Genomic DNA, 20,204 nt, shown 5'->3' on the forward strand with positions numbered 1-20,204 from the left:
TAAAGGTAAAGGAACCACTGGGAACCAGTGATCACAATATGATTGAGTTCAGTTTCAAGTTTGAGAAGGAGAAGCTGATAACTGGTGTATCGATATTTCAGTGGAACAAAGGAAATTACAATGGTATGAGAGAGGAGTTGGCCCTAATTGATTGGAAGAGTAAGCTGGCTGGAGGGACGGCAGAGGAGAAATGGAAGGAAGTTCTACAGGAAATAAGGAAATTGCAGGATAGATATATTCCAAGAAAAAAGGTTCTGAATGGAAAAAAGGCACAAATGTGGATAACGAGAGAGGCGAAGGCTAAAATAAAAGCAAAAGGGGCGGCGTACAAAGAAGCAAAAATTAGTGGGAAAACAGAAGACTGGGAAGCTTTTAAAAACCTGCAGAGAGAAACTAAGAAGATCATTAGGAAAGAAAAGATGAATTATGAAAGGAAGTTGGCGGATAACATTCGAAAGGATACTAAGAGTTTTTTAAAATACATAAGGTGTAAAAGAGAGACACGGGTTGATATGGGACCAATTGATAACGGTGCAGGAGCTATTATAATGGACGATAGAGAGATGGCAGAGGAATTGAATGAATATTTTGCATCGGTCTTCACCGTGGAGGACATCAGCAATGTGCCGGTTAGTCAGGAGTCTCACGAAATGGAATTGAGTTCAGTTAAGATTACTAGGGAGAAGGTGCTAGGAAAACTAAATGGGCTAAAGACTGATAAGTCTCCCGGACCGGATGAGGTGCATCCCCGGGTTCTGAAGGAGGTGGCTTTAGAGACAGCGGAGGCATTGGCGATAATTTTCCAGAAATCGATAGATTCCGGCGTGGTTCCGGAGGACTGGAGGGTCACAAATGTAGTTCCGTTGTATAAGAAAGGTGGGAGGCAGCATAAAGGAAATTACAGACCTATTAGTCTGACGTCAGTGGTGGGAAAGTTATTGGAATCTATCCTCAAGGATGGGGTTACGGAATACCTAGAGGCGCAAGGCAAGATAGGTACTAGCCAACATGGTTTTGTGAAGGGAAGATCCTGCCTGACCAACCTATTGGAGTTTTTTGAAGAAATCACAGGTAGGGTGGATAAGGGAGAGGCGGTAGATGTTGTGTATTTAGACTTTCAAAAGGCCTTTGATAAGGTGCCTCATAAGAGACTGATTAATAAGATGAGAGGTCATGGAATTACGGGTAGGATAACAGAATGGGTGGAGCATTGGCTGGCTGACAGGAAGCAAAGAGTGGAAATAAAAGGATCTCGTTCTGGTTGGTTACCGGTTACTAGTGCCGCAGGGGTCGGTGTTGGGACCGCTCCTTTTTACCTTCTACATTAACGATTTGGATGATGGAATAAATGGTTTTGTGGCTAAGTTTGCGGATGACACCAAGATAGGGGGAGGAGTAGGGAGTATTGAAGAGATAGGAAGGTTGCAGAGGGACCTAGACAGTTTAGGAGAATGGGCAAGGAAATGGCAGATGAGATTCAATGTAGAGAAATGTGCAGTTGTACACTTTGGAAGCAGAAATAAGCGAGCAGATTATTATCTAGTGTTACGGACTCAGTGAAAGTCCCTTTAAGATAGAGAGTGTGTGTGTATGTGTGTGTGGGGCGTGCTTACGTCAATAGAAGATAAAGGACGTAATGACGTTGTTGAAGTAGTAAGAAGAAGAAGAAGGAGAGAGAGAGAAGGGAGAGAGACACCAGCCTGCTTGTTTTCTCTATCGATGGATGAGAAACAATAACTGTGTTTGCCACTGAAATCCATGTATGGAAGTTGGAAGTAATCCGGTGGAGTTCACTTTGTTGCTGACCTGTAGAAGGAAACAGGTATTTGTGTGTGGACGACCACGGTTCGGATGCTTTTCGGGGTGAGGAAGTCACTACCGAGTAAACACTGAAGTGTCGTTTGGGTTCCATCGTGGAACATTTGGATTTCGTATGTACTCTCTCTATGTTTTTCTACATCTACATCTTATCTTCAGACAACGGTGGTTGTTGAAGAAGCCCTTGCTCATGTTTCACCTTATGGCTTGCGGAACTGAACTTTAAGAACCATTCAGGAACTGGGAGTTTTGGACTTTGTCACACACACACACGAAGAGTTTAGTTTTGGGGTTAACGTTCGAGGTTTAACATTCTTGAATTCTAACATACTAACATTTTTTTTAACTTTTATTTTACGTATTATCAATAGTGATTAATAAAATAGTTTTTAACACTGAATCATGCTCAGTGTGTTTCTTTTGTTGCTGGTTTGTGACAAAATTGGGGGCTCGTCCGGGATAGTTCCCAAGATTAACGAGTGTCATCTGGGATCGTTCCCCAGATTGACAAGATTTGTCTGGAATCCAATCCAAAGATTTTTTGAGGGAGGTCTGATAAATTCTTTTTAATTGGCTTGTGTGTGTGGAAACCAGCAGCAATGGATATTAAGGCATTTTTGGAGTCACCAACCCAAAAAGGATTGGAGGTGGCGAAAAAGGATGATTTGATAAAGATTGCTACAAGGCTAAACCTTACAGAAGTAAAGCAGTCTATGAGAAAGGCAGATATTCAGAGATTGATAGCTGGCCATTATGTGGAAAAGAAGGTGTTTGAGAAGGAAGTGTTAAAACAGTTTCCTGGCAGTGAAATAGCAATTTCTGAGGCACAGGTGCAGCTGGCAAAGATAGAAGCTGAACGAGAACAAACCCAGTTAAAGATAGAAGCTGAACGAGAACAAAAGAGATTAGAGGCCGAACGAGAGCAAACCCAGTTAAAGATAGAGGCCGAGTGAGAGAAATTAGAGGCCGAACAAAAGAAATTAGAGGCCGAACAAAAGATAACTCAGATGAAGATAGAGGCTGATCTAGCAATGAAGCAGATGGAATTGAAGAAGATGGAGCTGGATAATGAGGAGAAAAAGAGGCAGCATGAGTTACAAATGAAGCGTAGGAGTTTGGAATCTGATTCTGATGATGGTTTTTCAGCCAGTAGGGAGGTTCGATTAGTCCCTCCGTTTGAAGAAGATCAGGTTGATCAGTATTTCCAACATTTTGAAAAGGTTGCTGTGAGTTCAAACTGGCCAAGGAAAGGATGGGCTCTTATGGTACAGAGTGTGATTAAAGGTAAAGCTCAAAAAGCTTATTCTGCTTTGTCTGCTGAGGATGCAGCTGATTATACCAAGGTAAAACAAGCTATTTTGAAGGCCTATGAATTGGTCCCTGAGGCTTATAGACAAAAATTCAGAGACTTGAGGAAATCTGCAGATCAGACTTATATGGAATTTACCAATGGAAAGAGAATATGTTTTGAACGATGGTGCCTGGCTAAAAATGTAGATGTGGATTATGATAAATTGACAGAATTGATACTAGTGGAAGACTTTAAAAGATGCGTTCCAGCTGAATTAACAACATATTTAAATGAAAAGGCAGTGGAAACTTTACAAGAAACTGCTAGGTTGGCAGATGATTATGCTTTAACCCATAAATCCAAATGGGGACAACCTAAAACCTTTCAAAAGAGTTACAAAGACAATCCAGGTAAACCGGAGATTAAATTGGGAGGTAATCAAAAAGGAAAAGATGAAAAGAAGCCAGGGCTGGAGAAACCTGTTGAGCGTACTTGTTATTACTGTAGGAAACCTGGCCACGTGATATCTAATTGTGCCCTTTTGAAGAAAAAGAAGGAAGCTGGGCCCAATGCTTGCTTTCAGGCAATTAAAAATCAAAAAGGTTTAGGAGATGCTGTTAAAGACCAGTCCTTGCAAGAGGGAAAAGCGGAAAAGTTGGAGGAGGTGAGAAAAGAATTCCGTTCGTATGTATCAGAGGGTTTTGTTTCACTGAATGATGAGTCACCCCAGGTGCCAGTGAAAATTCTTAGAGATACTGGGGCTAGTCAATCTCTCTTGCTGGACAGTGTTTTAAATTTTGGTGAAGAAAGTGACACTGGTGAAGTAAATCTAGTACGAGGCGTTACAGGTGAGACCATGTCTGTCCCTTTTCACAGGGTGATTTTAAAGTCAAAGTTCGTAGAAGGACCAGTCGAGATAGGGATAAGACCTAGTTTGCCAGTGGAAGGAGTTTCTTTGTTATTGGGAAATGACCTTGCAGATGGAGAAAGTGATCCTGTGGTACGGTTAACAACCAAACCAAGGATTGATGAGTCTGAGAATGATCCAGATGTTTACCCATCATGTGCGGTGACTCGAGCTAGAGCTAGAGAATTAGCCAAGACAGACAGTCCGGTGCAGTCTGATGTAGTTCCTTGTGACAGTCCTAAACAAGAAGAAAATTATGATGCCTTATCTGAGACTTTTCTGTCTTCACTGGAGGATCAACATCCTTATAGTGAGCCTGAATTTAAAGATTTGTCTTTGTCGAGGAAGGATTTTATGGTGGAACAGACAAAGGACCCTGAGTTGACAGAATTGAAAGAAAAAGCTCTCTCATGTGAGGAGATTGAAAAGGTGCCAACTGGATACTATGTCAAAAATGGAGTGTTAATGAGGAAATGGAGACCTCCTCATGTTTCTGTTACTGAGGAATGGGAAGTTATTCATCAGGTTGTTGTTCCAAAAGTTTATAGGGATGAGATTTTAAACCTGGCCCATAGTATGCCTTTGGGTGGTCATTTTGGGGTGAATAAAACTGTAGGGAAGATCTTGAAACAATTCTATTGGCCTGGTTTGAGAAAAGATGTGGTGATGTTTTGTCGAACCTGCCACACATGTCAGATGGTGGGTAAACCAAATCAAAAACCCCCTGTGGCTCCTTTGAAACCAATTCCTGCTTTTGGGGAGCCCTTTTCGAAGATGATTGTGGACTGTGTTGGCCCCTTACCAAAGTCTAAGACTGGAAATCAGTATTTGTTAACCATCATGTGTGCCACTTCTAGATTTCCAGAGGCAATACCCCTTAGAAATATTAAGGCCAAGACGGTGTCAAAGGCTCTTGTAAAATTTTTTACCTTGTTTGGTTTGCCAAAAGAAATCCAATCTGATCAAGGTAGTAATTTTATGTCAAAAATTTTTCAACAAATAGTCTATGAGCTGGGAGCAAAGCAGATTGTATCATCTGCATATCACCCAGAATCTCAAGGAGCTCTGGAGAGATTTCATTCTACTCTCAAAAATATGCTGAAGACTTATTGCTTTGAAAACACCAAGGATTGGGACGAAGGTATCCATTTACTTTTGTTTGCCGTTAGAGAATCGATCCAGGAGTCAATAGGATTTAGTCCGTTTGAGCTTGTATTTGGACATAGGGTGAGAGGACCTTTGGAGTTGTTAAGAGAGCAATGGGTTAATGAGGAAGTTCACTTGAGTCTGTTGGACTACGTCCAAAAATTTAAAACTCGGTTGGAGAGAGTCTGCCAGCTAGCGAGAGAGAATCTGAAAACAAGCCAGATAAGAATGAAGACATATCTTGATAGACGTGCTCGGCCTAGGACATTCGCAGTGGGACAAAAGGTGTTGGTACTTTTCCCTAGCCAAAATAATCCCTTGCAAGCTCATTTTTCTGGACCCTATGTTATTGAATCTCGAGTGACTGATCTAACATATATAATCAAAACACCAGATAGACGCAAGAAAACACAACTCTGTCATGTAAACATGCTAAAACCTTATTATGAGAGGGATTCAGTTGTGGCCTTGGTGGATGGTGTAAAGGTTGTTTCTAGAATGCCTGATGTTGATGTTGAGGAAGGCCAATTTAGACCAAATATTGTTCCATCGAAACTAAAAAACCAAAATATCCCGGACGAGCCCCCAATTTTGTCACAAACCAGCAACAAAAGAAACACACTGAGCATGATTCAGTGTTAAAAACTATTTTATTAATCACTATTGATAATACGTAAAATAAAAGTTAAAAAAAATGTTAGTATGTTAGAATTCAAGAATGTTAAACCTCGAACGTTAACCCCAAAACTAAACTCTTCGTGTGTGTGTGTGACAAAGTCCAAAACTCCCAGTTCCTGAATGGTTCTTAAAGTTCAGTTCCGCAAGCCATAAGGTGAAACATGAGCAAGGGCTTCTTCAACAACCACCGTTGTCTGAAGATAAGATGTAGATGTAGAAAAACATAGAGAGAGTACATACGAAATCCAAATGTTCCACGATGGAACCCAAACGACACTTCAGTGTTTACTCGGTAGTGACTTCCTCACCCCGAAAAGCATCCGAACCGTGGTCGTCCACACACAAATACCTGTCTCCTTCTACAGGTCAGCAACAAAGTGAACTCCACCGGATTACTTCCAACTTCCATACATGGATTTCAGTGGCAAACACAGTTATTGTTTCTCATCCATCGATAGAGAAAACAAGCAGGCTGGTGTCTCTCTCCCTTCTCTCTCTCTCCTTCTTCTTCTTCTTACTACTTCAACAACATCATTACGTCCTTTATCTTCTATTGACGTAAGCACGCCCCACACACACATACACACACACTCTCTATCTTAAAGGGACTTTCACTGAGTCCGTAACACTAGGAGGAGAGAAAATCCAAAGCACGGAAGTACAAAGGGACTTGGGGGTACTCGTGCAGGATACCTTAAAGGTTAACCACCAGGTCAGATCGGTGGTAAAGAAAGCGAATGCTATGTTGGCATTCATTTCGAGAGGTATAGTGTATAAAAGTAAGGAAGTGTTGATGAGGCTCTACGGGGCACTAGTGAGGCCTCATTTGGAATATTGTTCGCAGTTTTGGGCCCCACATCTTAGGAAGGATGTGTTGAAGTTGGAGAGGGTTCAGAGGAGATTTACAAGGATGATTCCAGGAATGAAAGGGCTTACGTATGAGGAGCATTTGTCGGCTCTTGGACTGTACTCACTGGAGTACAGAAGAATGAGAGGGGACCTCATAGCGACATTTAAAATATTGATAGGAAAGGACAGAGTAAATGTGGCTAGGCTGTTTCCCTTGGTGGGTGAGTCCAGGACCAGAGGGCAAAATCTTAGAATTAGAGGGTACAGTTTCAAAACAGAGATGAGGAAAAATTTCTTTAGCCAGAGGGTGGTGAATTTGTGGAACTCCTTGCCACGTACAGCAGTGGAGGCCAGATCAGTGGGGGCGTTCAAGGAGGAGATAGATAGATATCTAAATAGTCAGGATATCAAGGGATATGGGGATAAGGCCGGAAATTGGGATTAGAATAGTTTTTTTTTCTTCCCCCATTCCCCATTTCTCATTTCTATTCCCCTTTCCTTGGAGCAGACTTGATGGGCCGAATGGCCTGCTTCTGCTCCCTTGTCTTGTGATCTTGTGAAATCCTGAGGACAGGATTTACATATATTTGGAAAGGCAGGGGTTGATCAGGGATAGTCAGAATGGCTTTGTGTGGTGGAAATTTTATCTCACTAATTTGACTGAGTTTTATGAGGAAGTAACTAAGGAGATTGAAGAAGACAGCATGGTAGATGTTTTCTATGTGAACTTTAGTAAGGAACTTTATAAGGACTCACATAGTGGGCTTGTCCAGAAGGTTCAGGTACATGGAATTTAAAGCAAGTTGGCCAATTGGATTCAAAATTACTTGTGTTACTCCACTCCAGAAATTCACTCTTTGCGTAACTCTAAATTGTTTGACAAGGGTTTGGTTCTATCAACTTCTGAACAGTTTATTCTGTTATGTCTCATTACATACGTCTACACATTTCTTGGTTCCTTCCAAATTACGCAATTTCAGCTGCAGTTAGATCTTCATCCCAAGTGGCTCAGGAAATCCCTCAGGAAATCTCTCAGGTGCAATATTAGCATCCCCCACTCATCAAGTAAATCCAGCCAATCATTTGCTGCTAATTCCACTCAAAATTCATCAAATTAAAAACTGTGCTTATCTAACAATAAAATGGTTAAGTCAAACTACTGTGACTTCTGTGACTTTAGAAAATATATCTGGCTTTCTTTCAATTCTTTGAAATGCAAATGTATTTTAAGCATACTTTTGTTTTTACAGAAATATTAAAGCCAAGCAACAATTTCAAAGAATTTAGTTACTCCATTATTTTGGCATAAGATCACCCAAAATCCTCAAGAGGGAACATAAACTGCTATTTAGTGTTAATTTTCCATTGAAGCTTCAGTGGGACACTATGCAATATCTCTTAGAACTTCTAAGATCCTGAAAATCTAGCTAACAACAAAACAAACTTTTACTTATTTTGTGTCCACTCTTACTATGTTAACTACTTTGAATAATCTTGTCTAAGGTATTGGTAGTAAGAAAACATGGTTTCCTCTTTTTTGCCAAACAAATTTTATCCCCTTAAAGTCATTTAATTCTGCACAAAACTTATGCAGGTCCTGATGTAAATATTCACCCCACACCTAATTACTTTTTAACCTCTCCCAAAAAGAAGGAAAAACACAAGAAAAAACTTAGTCTGATAAAGCATCCTTCTCATACCTCCAAACTCTCCTTTTAATATTGTTATATTCAGTCCATTAAATGACTCTGCACTGTTCCACTTAAAAGGTCTTATGTGCTCCTTTGTCACTCTTGATCTCCCTGACACATTGCACTCTAATTTATTGCCAGGAGCTCGAAATTTCTCATCTCCCACTGCAGTATTTCCTTATCCCGTCACCTTAAGGACCAATTGAATATCATCAAATCTTTGATCTTTCTCATCTACACTGTCACTCTTTTGCACTTGCATTAGGGAGTTTGGTCTTTCATCTTGATTCTGTTCAACGGTGACCAGAGACCAGGAGTCCTTTTAATTGTTCCTCCCAATACTCCATTTACATTAATGATCAATCAATCAATTGGATATTAACAAAATAAAGGGATAAGAGATCAGTACAGGGAAGTGGTGCAGAAATAAAAGATCAACCCTGATCTTTATTGATCTGTGGAGCAGGCATGAAGGCCGACCAGTCTTATCCTGCTTTTATTTCCTATATTCTTGTCAGACTCAAGAGGAATCTCTGCCAATAAAAGTAACAGAGCAACTTAAGTGCAGAGATGCACAAAGTCCCAGAAACAGGAAAACATCATTTCATAAGATGGAATTTCAGAACCATCCAGAACAAATGTATGTGGTGTTTCCTGTGCTGAATGACATCCTTTATTCTAGTTGCTTATATGAAACACCACAGTTCTAATATAAATAGACACAGAATAAAGGAGCTATTTCTTTGATGGATTTTAATGTTAGATATTACCTTCGTCGATGAATCAACAACTGCACCTCTCTCCAATAATTCTTGCACAAGTTCCACATGTCCTTCCTTTGCTGCCAGATGCAATGCATTGAGACCATTCTGCAACACAAAAGGGTGTGTACCATTGTAAAGTTACAGAGCAATCATAGAACATTTATAAATATGAACACTTTATTCAGGTGGACAAATACAAGAAATCAAACACAAAATATTATTCTCTGCAACCTTTAGCCAAAGGTGTAATAAAGATTTGTTTGTCTTCAGATTGTCAAATTTGGCTGAACCATGTCAATCACCATCAGGATCATTGTTCTGTGAGCAGTTTTGCCACAATTTCAGAATCATCTTGGAATGGAAGGTGAACTCCTGGCAGCTTTCCTCTGGCTGCTGTACCCTCACCTCCAACAGGTGTGAGGAGCTTGTGGACATCTTTGTCACTGAATTTGAAACCATCCGTCTGCCTCAGCATTTCCTGCGTGCGCTTCTCCAAGTTCACAGGAGCAAACTTCGTCCCAACTGCTTTTGCATCTTTCACTATTTTCTCCTGTTTTGCCCCCTTGCTCCCTTCTGAGCTCATCTTATACAGAAGATTCCATCAATCCTCTTCCCACTGAACCTCTGGTCACCTAACTCCAGCATCCTCTGAAACTATGAGTGATTTGCTCTCTTCAATCACTCTCTCCAATCAGTCATCATCAACATAAAAAGAAAGCAATGCTTGGCTCCTCCATTTACAAACTACATTTGCTGTCTAACCTCTGCAAGCATATTGTTGGCTCTCAAATTTATGAACATCTTTCAAGAATTCTTTGTTTGAATTCTTCCAATCAGCTCTTTGCCCCTACCACTGGAATGAAACAGTTTTGATCCAAGCCTCATAAGATATCTTAACCCATCTTCCCTTGTTCTTTTTAATGGGTCTGCAGTCCTCAAGACAACTGACCAGAACAGCCTGCTCCAATATCCTTCTATCATTGTTATCTAGATTTAAAGATGACACAAAAGTCAAATACAGTGAACTGCAACGGGGATAGAAATAGACTGCAAGGAGATAGGGGCAGGCTGGTGGAATGTACGGATTAAAGGCAGACAAAAATTCATGCTGAGAAATACATGGTTACTTTTTCAGTAGGAAGAGAAAAGCCAATGTAAACTTGGGGCACAATTTTGAAAAGAATATAATGGCATGTTTCATTGAAAGTGGCAGGGCAGTTTGAGAAAGTGCTTAAAAAAATATGTAGGATCCTATGATCAGAGTATAAAAATCATAAGGACCCTTTATAAAACACTGGTTTGGGTGACAACTGGAGTTTTATATCCGCTTCTGGAAAGATATATAAAGGCTTTAAAGAGGGTGCAGATGTTTACTAAAATGATTCTGGGGATGATGGACTTCAGTCACCATTGGTAGACTAAAGAAGCTGCAGTTATTTTCCTCAGAAAAGAGGAAGTTATGAGGCAATCTGATAGAAGTATTTAACATCATGAAGGGTGAAAGAGCAATCGAAAAGATAAACTGTTCCTATTGGTAGAAGGGTCAAAGAATGGGGATAAGAATTATGGCTACTGACTGAAGCACCAAAATGAGATAAGAGCAAAACAGTTTATGTACCAAGTGGTTAAGATCTAGTACACACTGCAAGGGGTATCAATGGAGGCAGAACTATTCATAGCATTCAAGATGGAGCTGGAAGGAATTAATTTCCAGGGATATAAGGAGGGAACGGGGAATGGGAACAGCTGGACTGCTCTTACATAGAACCAGTGTCGACTCAACAGACCATTCTCTGACTTTGTAATAGAACATAGAACATTACAGCACAGTACAGGCCCTTCGGCCCACAATGTCATGCCAACCTTTTAACTTACTCTAAGATCAATCTAACCATTCCCCCCAACATACCTCTCCATTTTTCATCATCCATGTGCCTATCTAAGAGTCTCTTAAATGTCCCTGATGTATCTGCCTCTACCAGCACCCCTGGGAGCATGTTCCACGTACCCACCACTCTCTGTGTAAAAAACTTACCTCTGATATCTCCCAATCACCTTAAAATTATGCCCCCTTATGTTAGTCATTTCTGCCCTGGGGAAAAGTCTCTGGCTGTCCACTCAATCTATGCGTCTTATCATCTTGTACATCTCTATCAGGTCACCTCTCATCCTCCTTCGCTCCAAAGAGAAAAGCCCGAGCTCGCTCAACCTATCCTCATAAGACACACTCTCCAATCCAGGTAACATCCTGGTAAATCTCCTCTGCGCCCTTTCTAAAGCTTCCACATCCTTCCTATAGTGAGGCAACTAGAACTGAACACAATATTCTAAGGTTTTATAGAGCTGCAACATTACCTCGCGGCTCTTGAACTAAATCCCTTGACTAATGAAGGCCAACACGCTATACGCCTTCTTAACAACCCTTGCCTTCTTAACAAAGTTGCGTGGTAACTATGAGGGATCTATATACATGGACCCCAAGATCCCTCCTTTCCTCCACACTGCTAAGAATCCTGCCATTAACCTTGTATTCTGCCTTCAAATTCGACCTTCCAAAGTGAATCACTTCACACTTTTCTGGGTTGAACTCCATCTGCCACTTCTCAGCCCAAGCTTTGCATCCTATCAATGTCCTGTTGTAACCCTCGACAACCTTCTACACTATCCGCAACACCACCAACCTTCGTGACATCTTCAAACTTACTAACCCACCCTTCCACTTCCTCATCCAAGTCATTCATAAAAATCACAAAGAGCAGGGGTCCCAGGACAAATTCCTGTGGAACACCACTGGTCACCGACCTCCAGGCAGAATACGCTCCACCTACGACCACTCTGCCTTCTACGGGCAAGCCAATTCTGAATCCACATAGCCAACTTTCCCTGGATCCCATGCCTCCCGACCTTCTGAATGAGCCTATCATGGGGAACCTTATCAAACGCCTTCTTCTCACTCCTGCATTGTTACCCACTTAGTGCCATCCTTGGTCATCTTCTATTTCTCATTAATATTTCTATTTCTCAATAATATGAAGAACTGACACCTGCACCCAGTTCTACCCTATCATCGCTAGCCTTGATGCCTCCATTGTATCTAAATTGTCAGGCTGTGTGCCCAACTAAAATGGGATAGCAGAATATTCTCTAATTATGCACTGAGGAGATCAAAACAAACATATTCAGTCTCATTACAAACTCTGTTCTCTTGGCACTAGCTTAACCCTCGCCCTGACGAATGTCTGAAATGGAACCAGATTTTGTCAACCCTGTATAAGTTGAACTCCAGATGAGATATATATAAAATGCTGGTCGACCCACTGACTTCCTCCAGCAGTTTGTATTTTGTTCCAGATTACAGCATCTGCAGTCTTTTGTGTCTCCAGACTTCAAATACTACATATCCTTGCCATCACCAACAGCTGCCTATCTCCACTTCCATAACACAGCCTCACTTTGACATGCATTACTTGCTGTCAAAACCTGAATCAATACTTTACTAGTCTAATACCAAGTAACCCTTCCATTTTCTACCCTCCATATGGCTGAAGTTGGTCAAAAATTCACTGCCTATGTCCCTACCAACTTCCATTCACCCATTATCATAAAGTCTCTGTTAAGAAAAGCCTTAATTTTACAACTCAATTCCTTGATTTCAAGTTACTCTATTCCCTCATCCATTTAGAGCTCTGTAATGTATTCCTGCCTTATATATCCAGGAATTCTGCGCTCATCCAATTCAGGCGCCTGAATTCTCCCCAAATAAAACTGCTCCACCATTGGCATCCATGCCTTCAGCTGCCAATCCCCTAAGCTTAGGAATGCTTTCTTTAACCATTTTCTCTCTACTTCCCTTTACTTCTTTAAGATGCTCCTTAAAATCCATTTCGCAGATCTTTTACTCTGTTTGAAAATGCTCCTATGAGGCATCTTAGGCTGCTACTTTAAAGGCATTACATAAATACCATGTTTTGTTTACTAACATGTTTCTTGGCAATTGATGTCACACTTGACCATATGATTAGAAAATGCATCGGATATCATCATGGTTGAAAATACACAGATATTCTGGCTCATCTGTGTCCCAAATGCAAAAAATAGGGAAATATAGTGTAAACTCTTGTTTATCCCATATTTATGCATCTGGAAGCCTTATGCAAAAATTTCTAAGAATGGAAGGGGAGATAGAAGAAAAAGTATTTTGGAAAATTGCTGCTGAAGGATTTGAAAATGTTGTGAAACATTTTGAGCAAGGAAATTGCTTTTCTGCTCAAACTGTAAAGCTGTTTTACCTTCTTCATTTATACTTTTTGCATGAAAGAATGAAGGCATGCAAGCAAACAAACATGAGGTATCTATTCAAACCTAAATATTAGTATTAGTAATACCAAAAGTATGACAATTAGTAAACCTAAATTTCCTCAAATTCGAATTTGACTCATATGGCAATGAGGAGGCATACAGGAGTGAGATAAATCGGCTAGTTGAGTGGAGTCACAATAATAACCTCGCACTCAACATTACCAAACCCAAGGAATTGATTGTGGACTTCAGAAAGGGGAAGTTGGGAGAACACACACCAGTCCTCATTGAGGGGCCAGCAGTGGAAAGGGTGAGCAGCTTCAAGTTCCTGGGCGTCAACATCTCAGAGGATCTCTCTTGGGCCCAACACACAGATGTAATCACGAAGATGGTTCATCAGCTGCTCTACTTCATTAGGAGTTTGAGGAGATTTGGTATGTCACCAAAAACTCTTGCAAATTTCTACAAATGTACGGTGGAGAGCATTCTGACTGGTTGCATCACCGCCTGGCATGGAGGCTCCAATGCACAGGATTGAAAGAGGTTGCAGAGGGTTGTAGACTCAGCCAGCTCCATCATAGGCACAACCCTCCCTGCCATCGAGGACATCAAGAGACGGTGCCTCAAGAAGACGGCATCCATCATTAAAGACCCTCACCAGCCGGGACATGTCCTCTTCAAGTTACTACAATCGGGGAGGAGGCACAGGAGCCTGAAGACCCACACTCAACAATTCAGGAACAGCTTCTTCCCGTCTGCCATCAGATTTCTGAAAGTTCCATGAACCCATGAACATTACCTCATTATTCCTCTTTTTGCACTACTTGTTTATTTTTGTAACTTATAGTAATTTTTATGTCTTGCACTGTACTGCTGCCCCAAAACATTAAATTTCACGATACATGTCAGTGAGAATAAACCTGATTCTGAAAGTTCTGCTGAACTTGACGAAATGCGATAGAGGGTCCAGAACACAGTGAATAAATTGCACTGCCCCTTTGATATTTAGAACTAAGTGATTATAATTTTAAGTGGTAGGCTATACACAAAAGTCTATGCACAGCCAACATAAGATTGTTTTGTTTTTTTATGAAGATAAGCTCAAACATTGAATGAATTTTATAATTTTATTATGTGCAAAATAAGTGTGTAAAATTAGTTTATTTATATTTATTAAAAAAAGGGGAGTGTGGGTTGTAGGATGATTAGCAGCAAAATCTTCTTTGAAGATTTGGCACTTCATATGATGATGAGTACAGTCATTCAATTGATTCATTTTTATTTATTTATAATTATATCAGTTAGCTTTATAATATAGAATTTCAGCATGAAACATTGTTATTAAAAAGGGTAAGGAGATGAGAGTTCAGCAATTTATTTAAAGATTTATGCATAGAATATTAGTGTGTGATGTATAATAATTTTTTTTGAGCAATTGTCATGCAACTGGCAGCACCTCCCCCAACCCCACCCACTTCCTGTTCCTTATGGATGTCAGATGGCTGAAAGCACACTGTACAGTCATAGAGTCATACAGCATGGAAAAAGGCCCTTCTGCCCACCACATCTATGATAATCTACATTAATTTCATTTGCCCACAATAAGACTGTATCCTTCTATGTCTTGCCTATTTGTGTCTGTCTTAATGTCTCTGAAATGTAGTAATTGCATCAGATTCTACCACATCCTCTGGCAGTGAGTTCCGGATATCAATCACTCTCTGTGTAAGAATCTAAACCCTCAGATCTCCTTTAAAACTCCTACCTCTCATGTTTATTCTATGCCCTATTGTTTTAGATACTCCTACCACGGGAAAAAGATTTTTACTGTCTACCCTATCAATGCCTCTTGTAATCTCAGCCTCCTTCACTCCAGGGAAAATAAGCCCAGCCGAACCAATCTCTCCCAATAACTCAACTCCTCCAATCCAGGCAACACCCTGGTGAATCTCCTCTGACTCCTTCCAGCACAATCACTTCCTTACTATAATGGGGCAACCAGAATTGCACACAATACTCCAAGTGCAGCATAACCAGTGTTTTGTAAAGTTGCAACATAACGTCCTAACTCTTATATTCTATGCCCTGACCTATGAAGACAAGCATGTCATATGCCTTCTTCACCATCCCATCCATTGATGTTGCAACTTCCAGGGATCTGTGGACTTGGACCACTAGCTATCTCTGTGCATCAGCATTCCTTAGTGCCCTACCATTTACTGCATATACATATCTTACCCCTATTTGAACTTACCAAATTTGCCATCACTCTTTCCAACTGATTTATATCCTGCTGTAGCCTAAAACAAGCTACCTTACTATCCACAACACCACAGATGATCATTCACATGATCAGCAAACTTATCATACCTCTCACCTTCATCTCCAAATCACAAGCAATAAAGGATCCACCAGATTCCTGTGGTGCACCACCAGTCACAGACCTCCAATCAGAAATACAATTTTTCATCACTATCCTCTGCCTCCTATCACCAAGCCAGTTTTGGATAAATAAACCAGCTTGTCGTGGACATGGCGGGAGATTGTCAAATGCCTTACGGAAGTCCACAGCGACAATAACTACCTCATTGCCTTCATCAATCTCCTTTGTTATCTTCTCAAAAAATTCAATCAAATTAGTCATACAGGATTTCCCCTTCACAAATCCATGCTGACTGTCCTTAATCAGTTCCTGCTTTTCCAAATGAACATAAATCCAGTATTTTAGAATTTTCTCCAAAGGTTTCCCTACCACTAATATAAGGCTCAATGGCTTATAGTTTCCCGGCTTATCTGTGCTGCTCTTCTTAAACAAAGGAACAACATTAACTATCCTCAAATCTTCTGGTAGCTTGTCTGTGGCTAATGAAGATGCAAAAATCTCCATCAGGGCTCCTGAAAGCTTCTCTTTTGTTTCCCACACCATTTGTGGATAGATCTCATTCGACCCTGGAAATTTATGCAGGCGAATGTGTTGCAAGACATCTAACCATCTCAATATTGACATTCTCCAAACCATCACTGTATCCCTCCCTGAACTATCCTCCATGTTCTTCTTGGTGAATATGGACGAGAAGCATTCAATTGGGATCTCATTCAATTTTCCATCAAAAAATTGCCGCTATGCATAAATATCAAATTAAATGCAGAAAGAAAAAAATGAAGAAAAGGAAAAACTGGGAGAGAAAGATAATTAATATTTATTTTTAAATTGACACAATTAAAATCGCTTATTATCACTTCACCATCTTAAAGAATAAAGTTCACACTGTAGTTGCTCACTTATTGGGCAAGATAATTAATAATTAGCAATTAAGTTATCTGGTTTTCAAACATCAGATTAAATTTCTGTGGTGAGATTAATGTGCAAGTTACTGTGAAAAAGCAACAGCTACATGAAATTTACAGAGAAATTAAGGTCAAGATACCACTTTATGAAGTTCACAGTGAAGCATATTAAATATGTAACCCCAGTTTGGCAAAGGTAGAACGTCACTAAGCAATGCAGGCTAAAAAATCTAGTTTGGATTTCTCAATATACAAGTTGGCTAAGTTGAGGTACATACAAAGCTAAGGAGCAAAAAGTTAAGTGTGGTTCCTACTCCTGATTATTTATGCAGATGCCAGGAGAGGACTTAGCACGGTGAAACTGTGAATTCCATCAATCGGGTTGGTTTAGTGGTTATAATAAGGGACCAGCAATCCAGAATTTGTGCCCTTACATTCCTAAGAGGCAATTCGTGAAAATTAATTCAATAAGTCTACGAATATCTTCATTTACCAGAAGAAGTTAATCAATAAAACTTCTCAATTCCATTTCCAAGGAAAACTTCAGTCACTAACTTCACTCAATGAATATTTCTCCTCTGTTTTTATCATGGAGAAGGACATGAAGACTTCAGACCTTGAGATGGTTAATGGGGAGGTTTTGGAGATAGTCTGCATTACAGCAGAGGAGGTATTGGATGTCTTAAAGCATTTGAAGATAGATAAATCTCCAGGACCTGATCAGGAATATCCAAGAACACTGTAGGAAGCTAGAGAAGAAATTGTGGGAGCCCTGGCAGGAAAATATGCACCATCTTTAACGAAAGGTGAAGTGCCAGAAGACTGGAGGGTGGCTAATGTTGTGCCTTTATTTAAGAAGGGGTGCAAAGAAAAACCTGGGAACTATAGACCAGTAAGCCTAACATATGTGGTAAGTAAATTACTAGAGGGGATTCTGAGGGATAAGATGTACAAGCATTTGGAAAGACAGGGGTTGATTAGGGTTAGTCAGCAAGGCTTTGTGTGTGGGAGATCATGTCTCATGATTTTAACTGAGTTTTTTGAAAAACTAACCAAGAAGATCAATGAGGGTAGGGTGATAGATGTAGTCCATATGGACTTCAGTAAGGCCTTTGGTAAGGTTCTGCATGGAAGGGTGCTCTGCAAGGTTAGATTGCATGAAATCCAGGGACAGCTAGCTAATTGGATACACTATGTTGTGCTGACCTTTAAACCTCACCTAAGACTATCTAAGCCCTTCCCACCACATATCCCTTTATTTTAAGTTCCTCCATATGCTTATCCAGCAATCTCTTGAATTTGACCAATGTACCTGCCTCCACCACCACCCCAGGCAGCGCATTCCACACCCCAACCACTCTCTGGGTAAAAAAACCTTCCTCTGATATCTCCCTTGAACTTCCCATCCATTTCTTTAAGGCTATGCCCTCTTGTATTGAGCATTGGTGCCCTGGGAAAGAGGCGCTGGTTGTCTACTCTATCTATTCCTCTTAATATTTTGTACACCTCTATCATGTCTCCTCTCATCCTCCTTCTCTCCAAAGAGTAAAGCCCGAAATCCCTTAGTCTTTCCTCATAATGCATACTCTCTAAACCAGGCAGCATCCTGGTAAATCTCCTCTGCACCCTTTCCAACGCTTCCACATTCTTCCTATAATGAGGTGACCAGAACAGGACACAGTACTCTAAGTGTGGCCTAACCAGAATTACGCAGAGCTGCATCATTACCTCGCGGCTCTTAAACGCAATCCCACGACTTATGAGTACTAACATCCCATAAGCTTTCTTAATTACCTATCCACCTGTGAGGCAACTTTCAGTGATCTGTGGATATGAACCCCCAGATCCCTCTGCTCCTCCACACTACCCAGAATCCTGTCATTAACCTTGTACTCCGCCTTGGAGTTTGTCCTTCCAAAGTGTACCACCTCACACTTCTCCGGACTGAACTCAATCTACCACTTCTCAGCCCAGTTCTGCATCCTGTCAATGTCCCTCTGCAATCTTCGACAATCCTCCACACTATCCACAACACCACCAACCTTTGTGTTGTCTGCAAACTTGCCAACCCACCCTTCTACCCCCTCATCTAAGTCATTAATAAAAATCACAAAAAGCAGAGGTCCCAGAACCGATCCTTGTAGGACACCGCTAGTCACAGCCCTCCGATCTGAATGCACTCTCTCCACCACAACCCTTTGCTTTCTACTGGCAAGCCAATTCTGAATCCACACAGCCAAGCTTCCCCAGCCATGCCCTCTGACCTTCTGAAGAAGCCTACCATGTGGAACCTTGTCAAATGCCTACTAAAATCCATGTAGACCACATCCACTGCACTGCCCTCATCAATCTGCCTGGTCACCTCCTCAAAGAACACTATCAGGCTTGTGAGACATGATCTGCCCTTCACAAAGCCATGCTGGCTATCCCCAATCAGACCATGATTCTCTAAATGCTTGTAGATTCTATCTCTAAGAATCCTTTCCAACAGCTTACCCACCACACTTGTAAGGCTCACTGGTCTATAATTCCCTTGACTATCCCTACTACGTTTTGTGGATAAGGAGACAACATTTTCCACCTTCCATTCCTCTGGTACCATTCCCGTGGACAACGAGGACTCAAAGATCCATGCTCTAGAACATTAACTTTACCAACACCGTCCTCAGCGTCATAGAGGCCCTTCTCCTAGGTGAATACTGAAGAGAATTATTCATTAAGAACCTCACCCACTTCCACAGCTACCAGGCACATCTTCCCACCTTTGCCTCTAATCGGTCCTACCTTTACTCTCGTCATCTTTCTGCTCTTCACATAAGTGAAAAATGCTTTGGGGTTTTCCTTAACCCTACTTGCCAAGGTCTTTTCATGTCCCCTTCTTGCTCTCCTCAGCCTCTTCTTAGGTTCCTTCCTTGCTACCCTATATTCCTCAAGAGACCTATCTGATCCTTGCTGCCTAAACCTTATGTATGCTTCTTTCTTCCTCCTAACTAGTTGTTCCACCTCTCTTGTCACCCATGGTTCCTTCACCCTGCCATTCTTTTTCTGCCTCACCGGGACAAATTTATCCCTAATATCCTGCAAGAGATCCCTGAACAACGACCACATCTCCATTGTACATTTCCCTTCAAAAATGTCATCCCAATTCACACTCGCCAGTTCTAGCCTTGTAGCCTCATAATTTGCCCTTCCCCAATTAAATATCTTCCTGTCCTCTTTGCTCCTATCCTTGTCCATGACAATCCTAAAGGTTAGGGAGTGGTGATCACTGTCCCCCAAATGCTCACCCACCGAGAGATCTGTCACCTGACCTGGTTCATTACCTAATACTAGATCTAATATGGCATTCCCTCTAGTCGGCCTGTCAACATACTGTGACAGGAATCTGTCCTGGACACACTTTACAAACTCTGTCCCGTCTAAACCTTTGGCACTAAGCAGGTGCCAATCAATATTTGCTAAGTTGAAGTCTC

The 20,204-nt window shown here is 41.0% G+C and overlaps 1 protein-coding gene across 20 annotated transcripts in view; it reads right to left on the reverse strand.

The window, feature by feature from the left end:
* The window catches only part of ank2b (ankyrin 2b, neuronal), a 781,056-nt gene that overhangs the window by 275,541 nt on the left and 485,311 nt on the right, over positions 1-20,204 (reverse strand). For all 20 annotated transcript variants that reach the window (XM_052010179.1, XM_052010168.1, XM_052010170.1 and 17 more), the window contains one exon: positions 9,151-9,249. In XM_052010179.1, the coding sequence (XP_051866139.1) occupies positions 9,151-9,249 (99 nt within the window). The remainder of the gene's footprint in view (positions 1-9,150; positions 9,250-20,204) is intronic.

This window comes from Pristis pectinata, chromosome 2 (genome assembly GCF_009764475.1).
Source record: "Pristis pectinata isolate sPriPec2 chromosome 2, sPriPec2.1.pri, whole genome shotgun sequence".
In the NCBI taxonomy this organism is placed as follows: Eukaryota; Metazoa; Chordata; class Chondrichthyes; order Rhinopristiformes; family Pristidae; genus Pristis; species Pristis pectinata.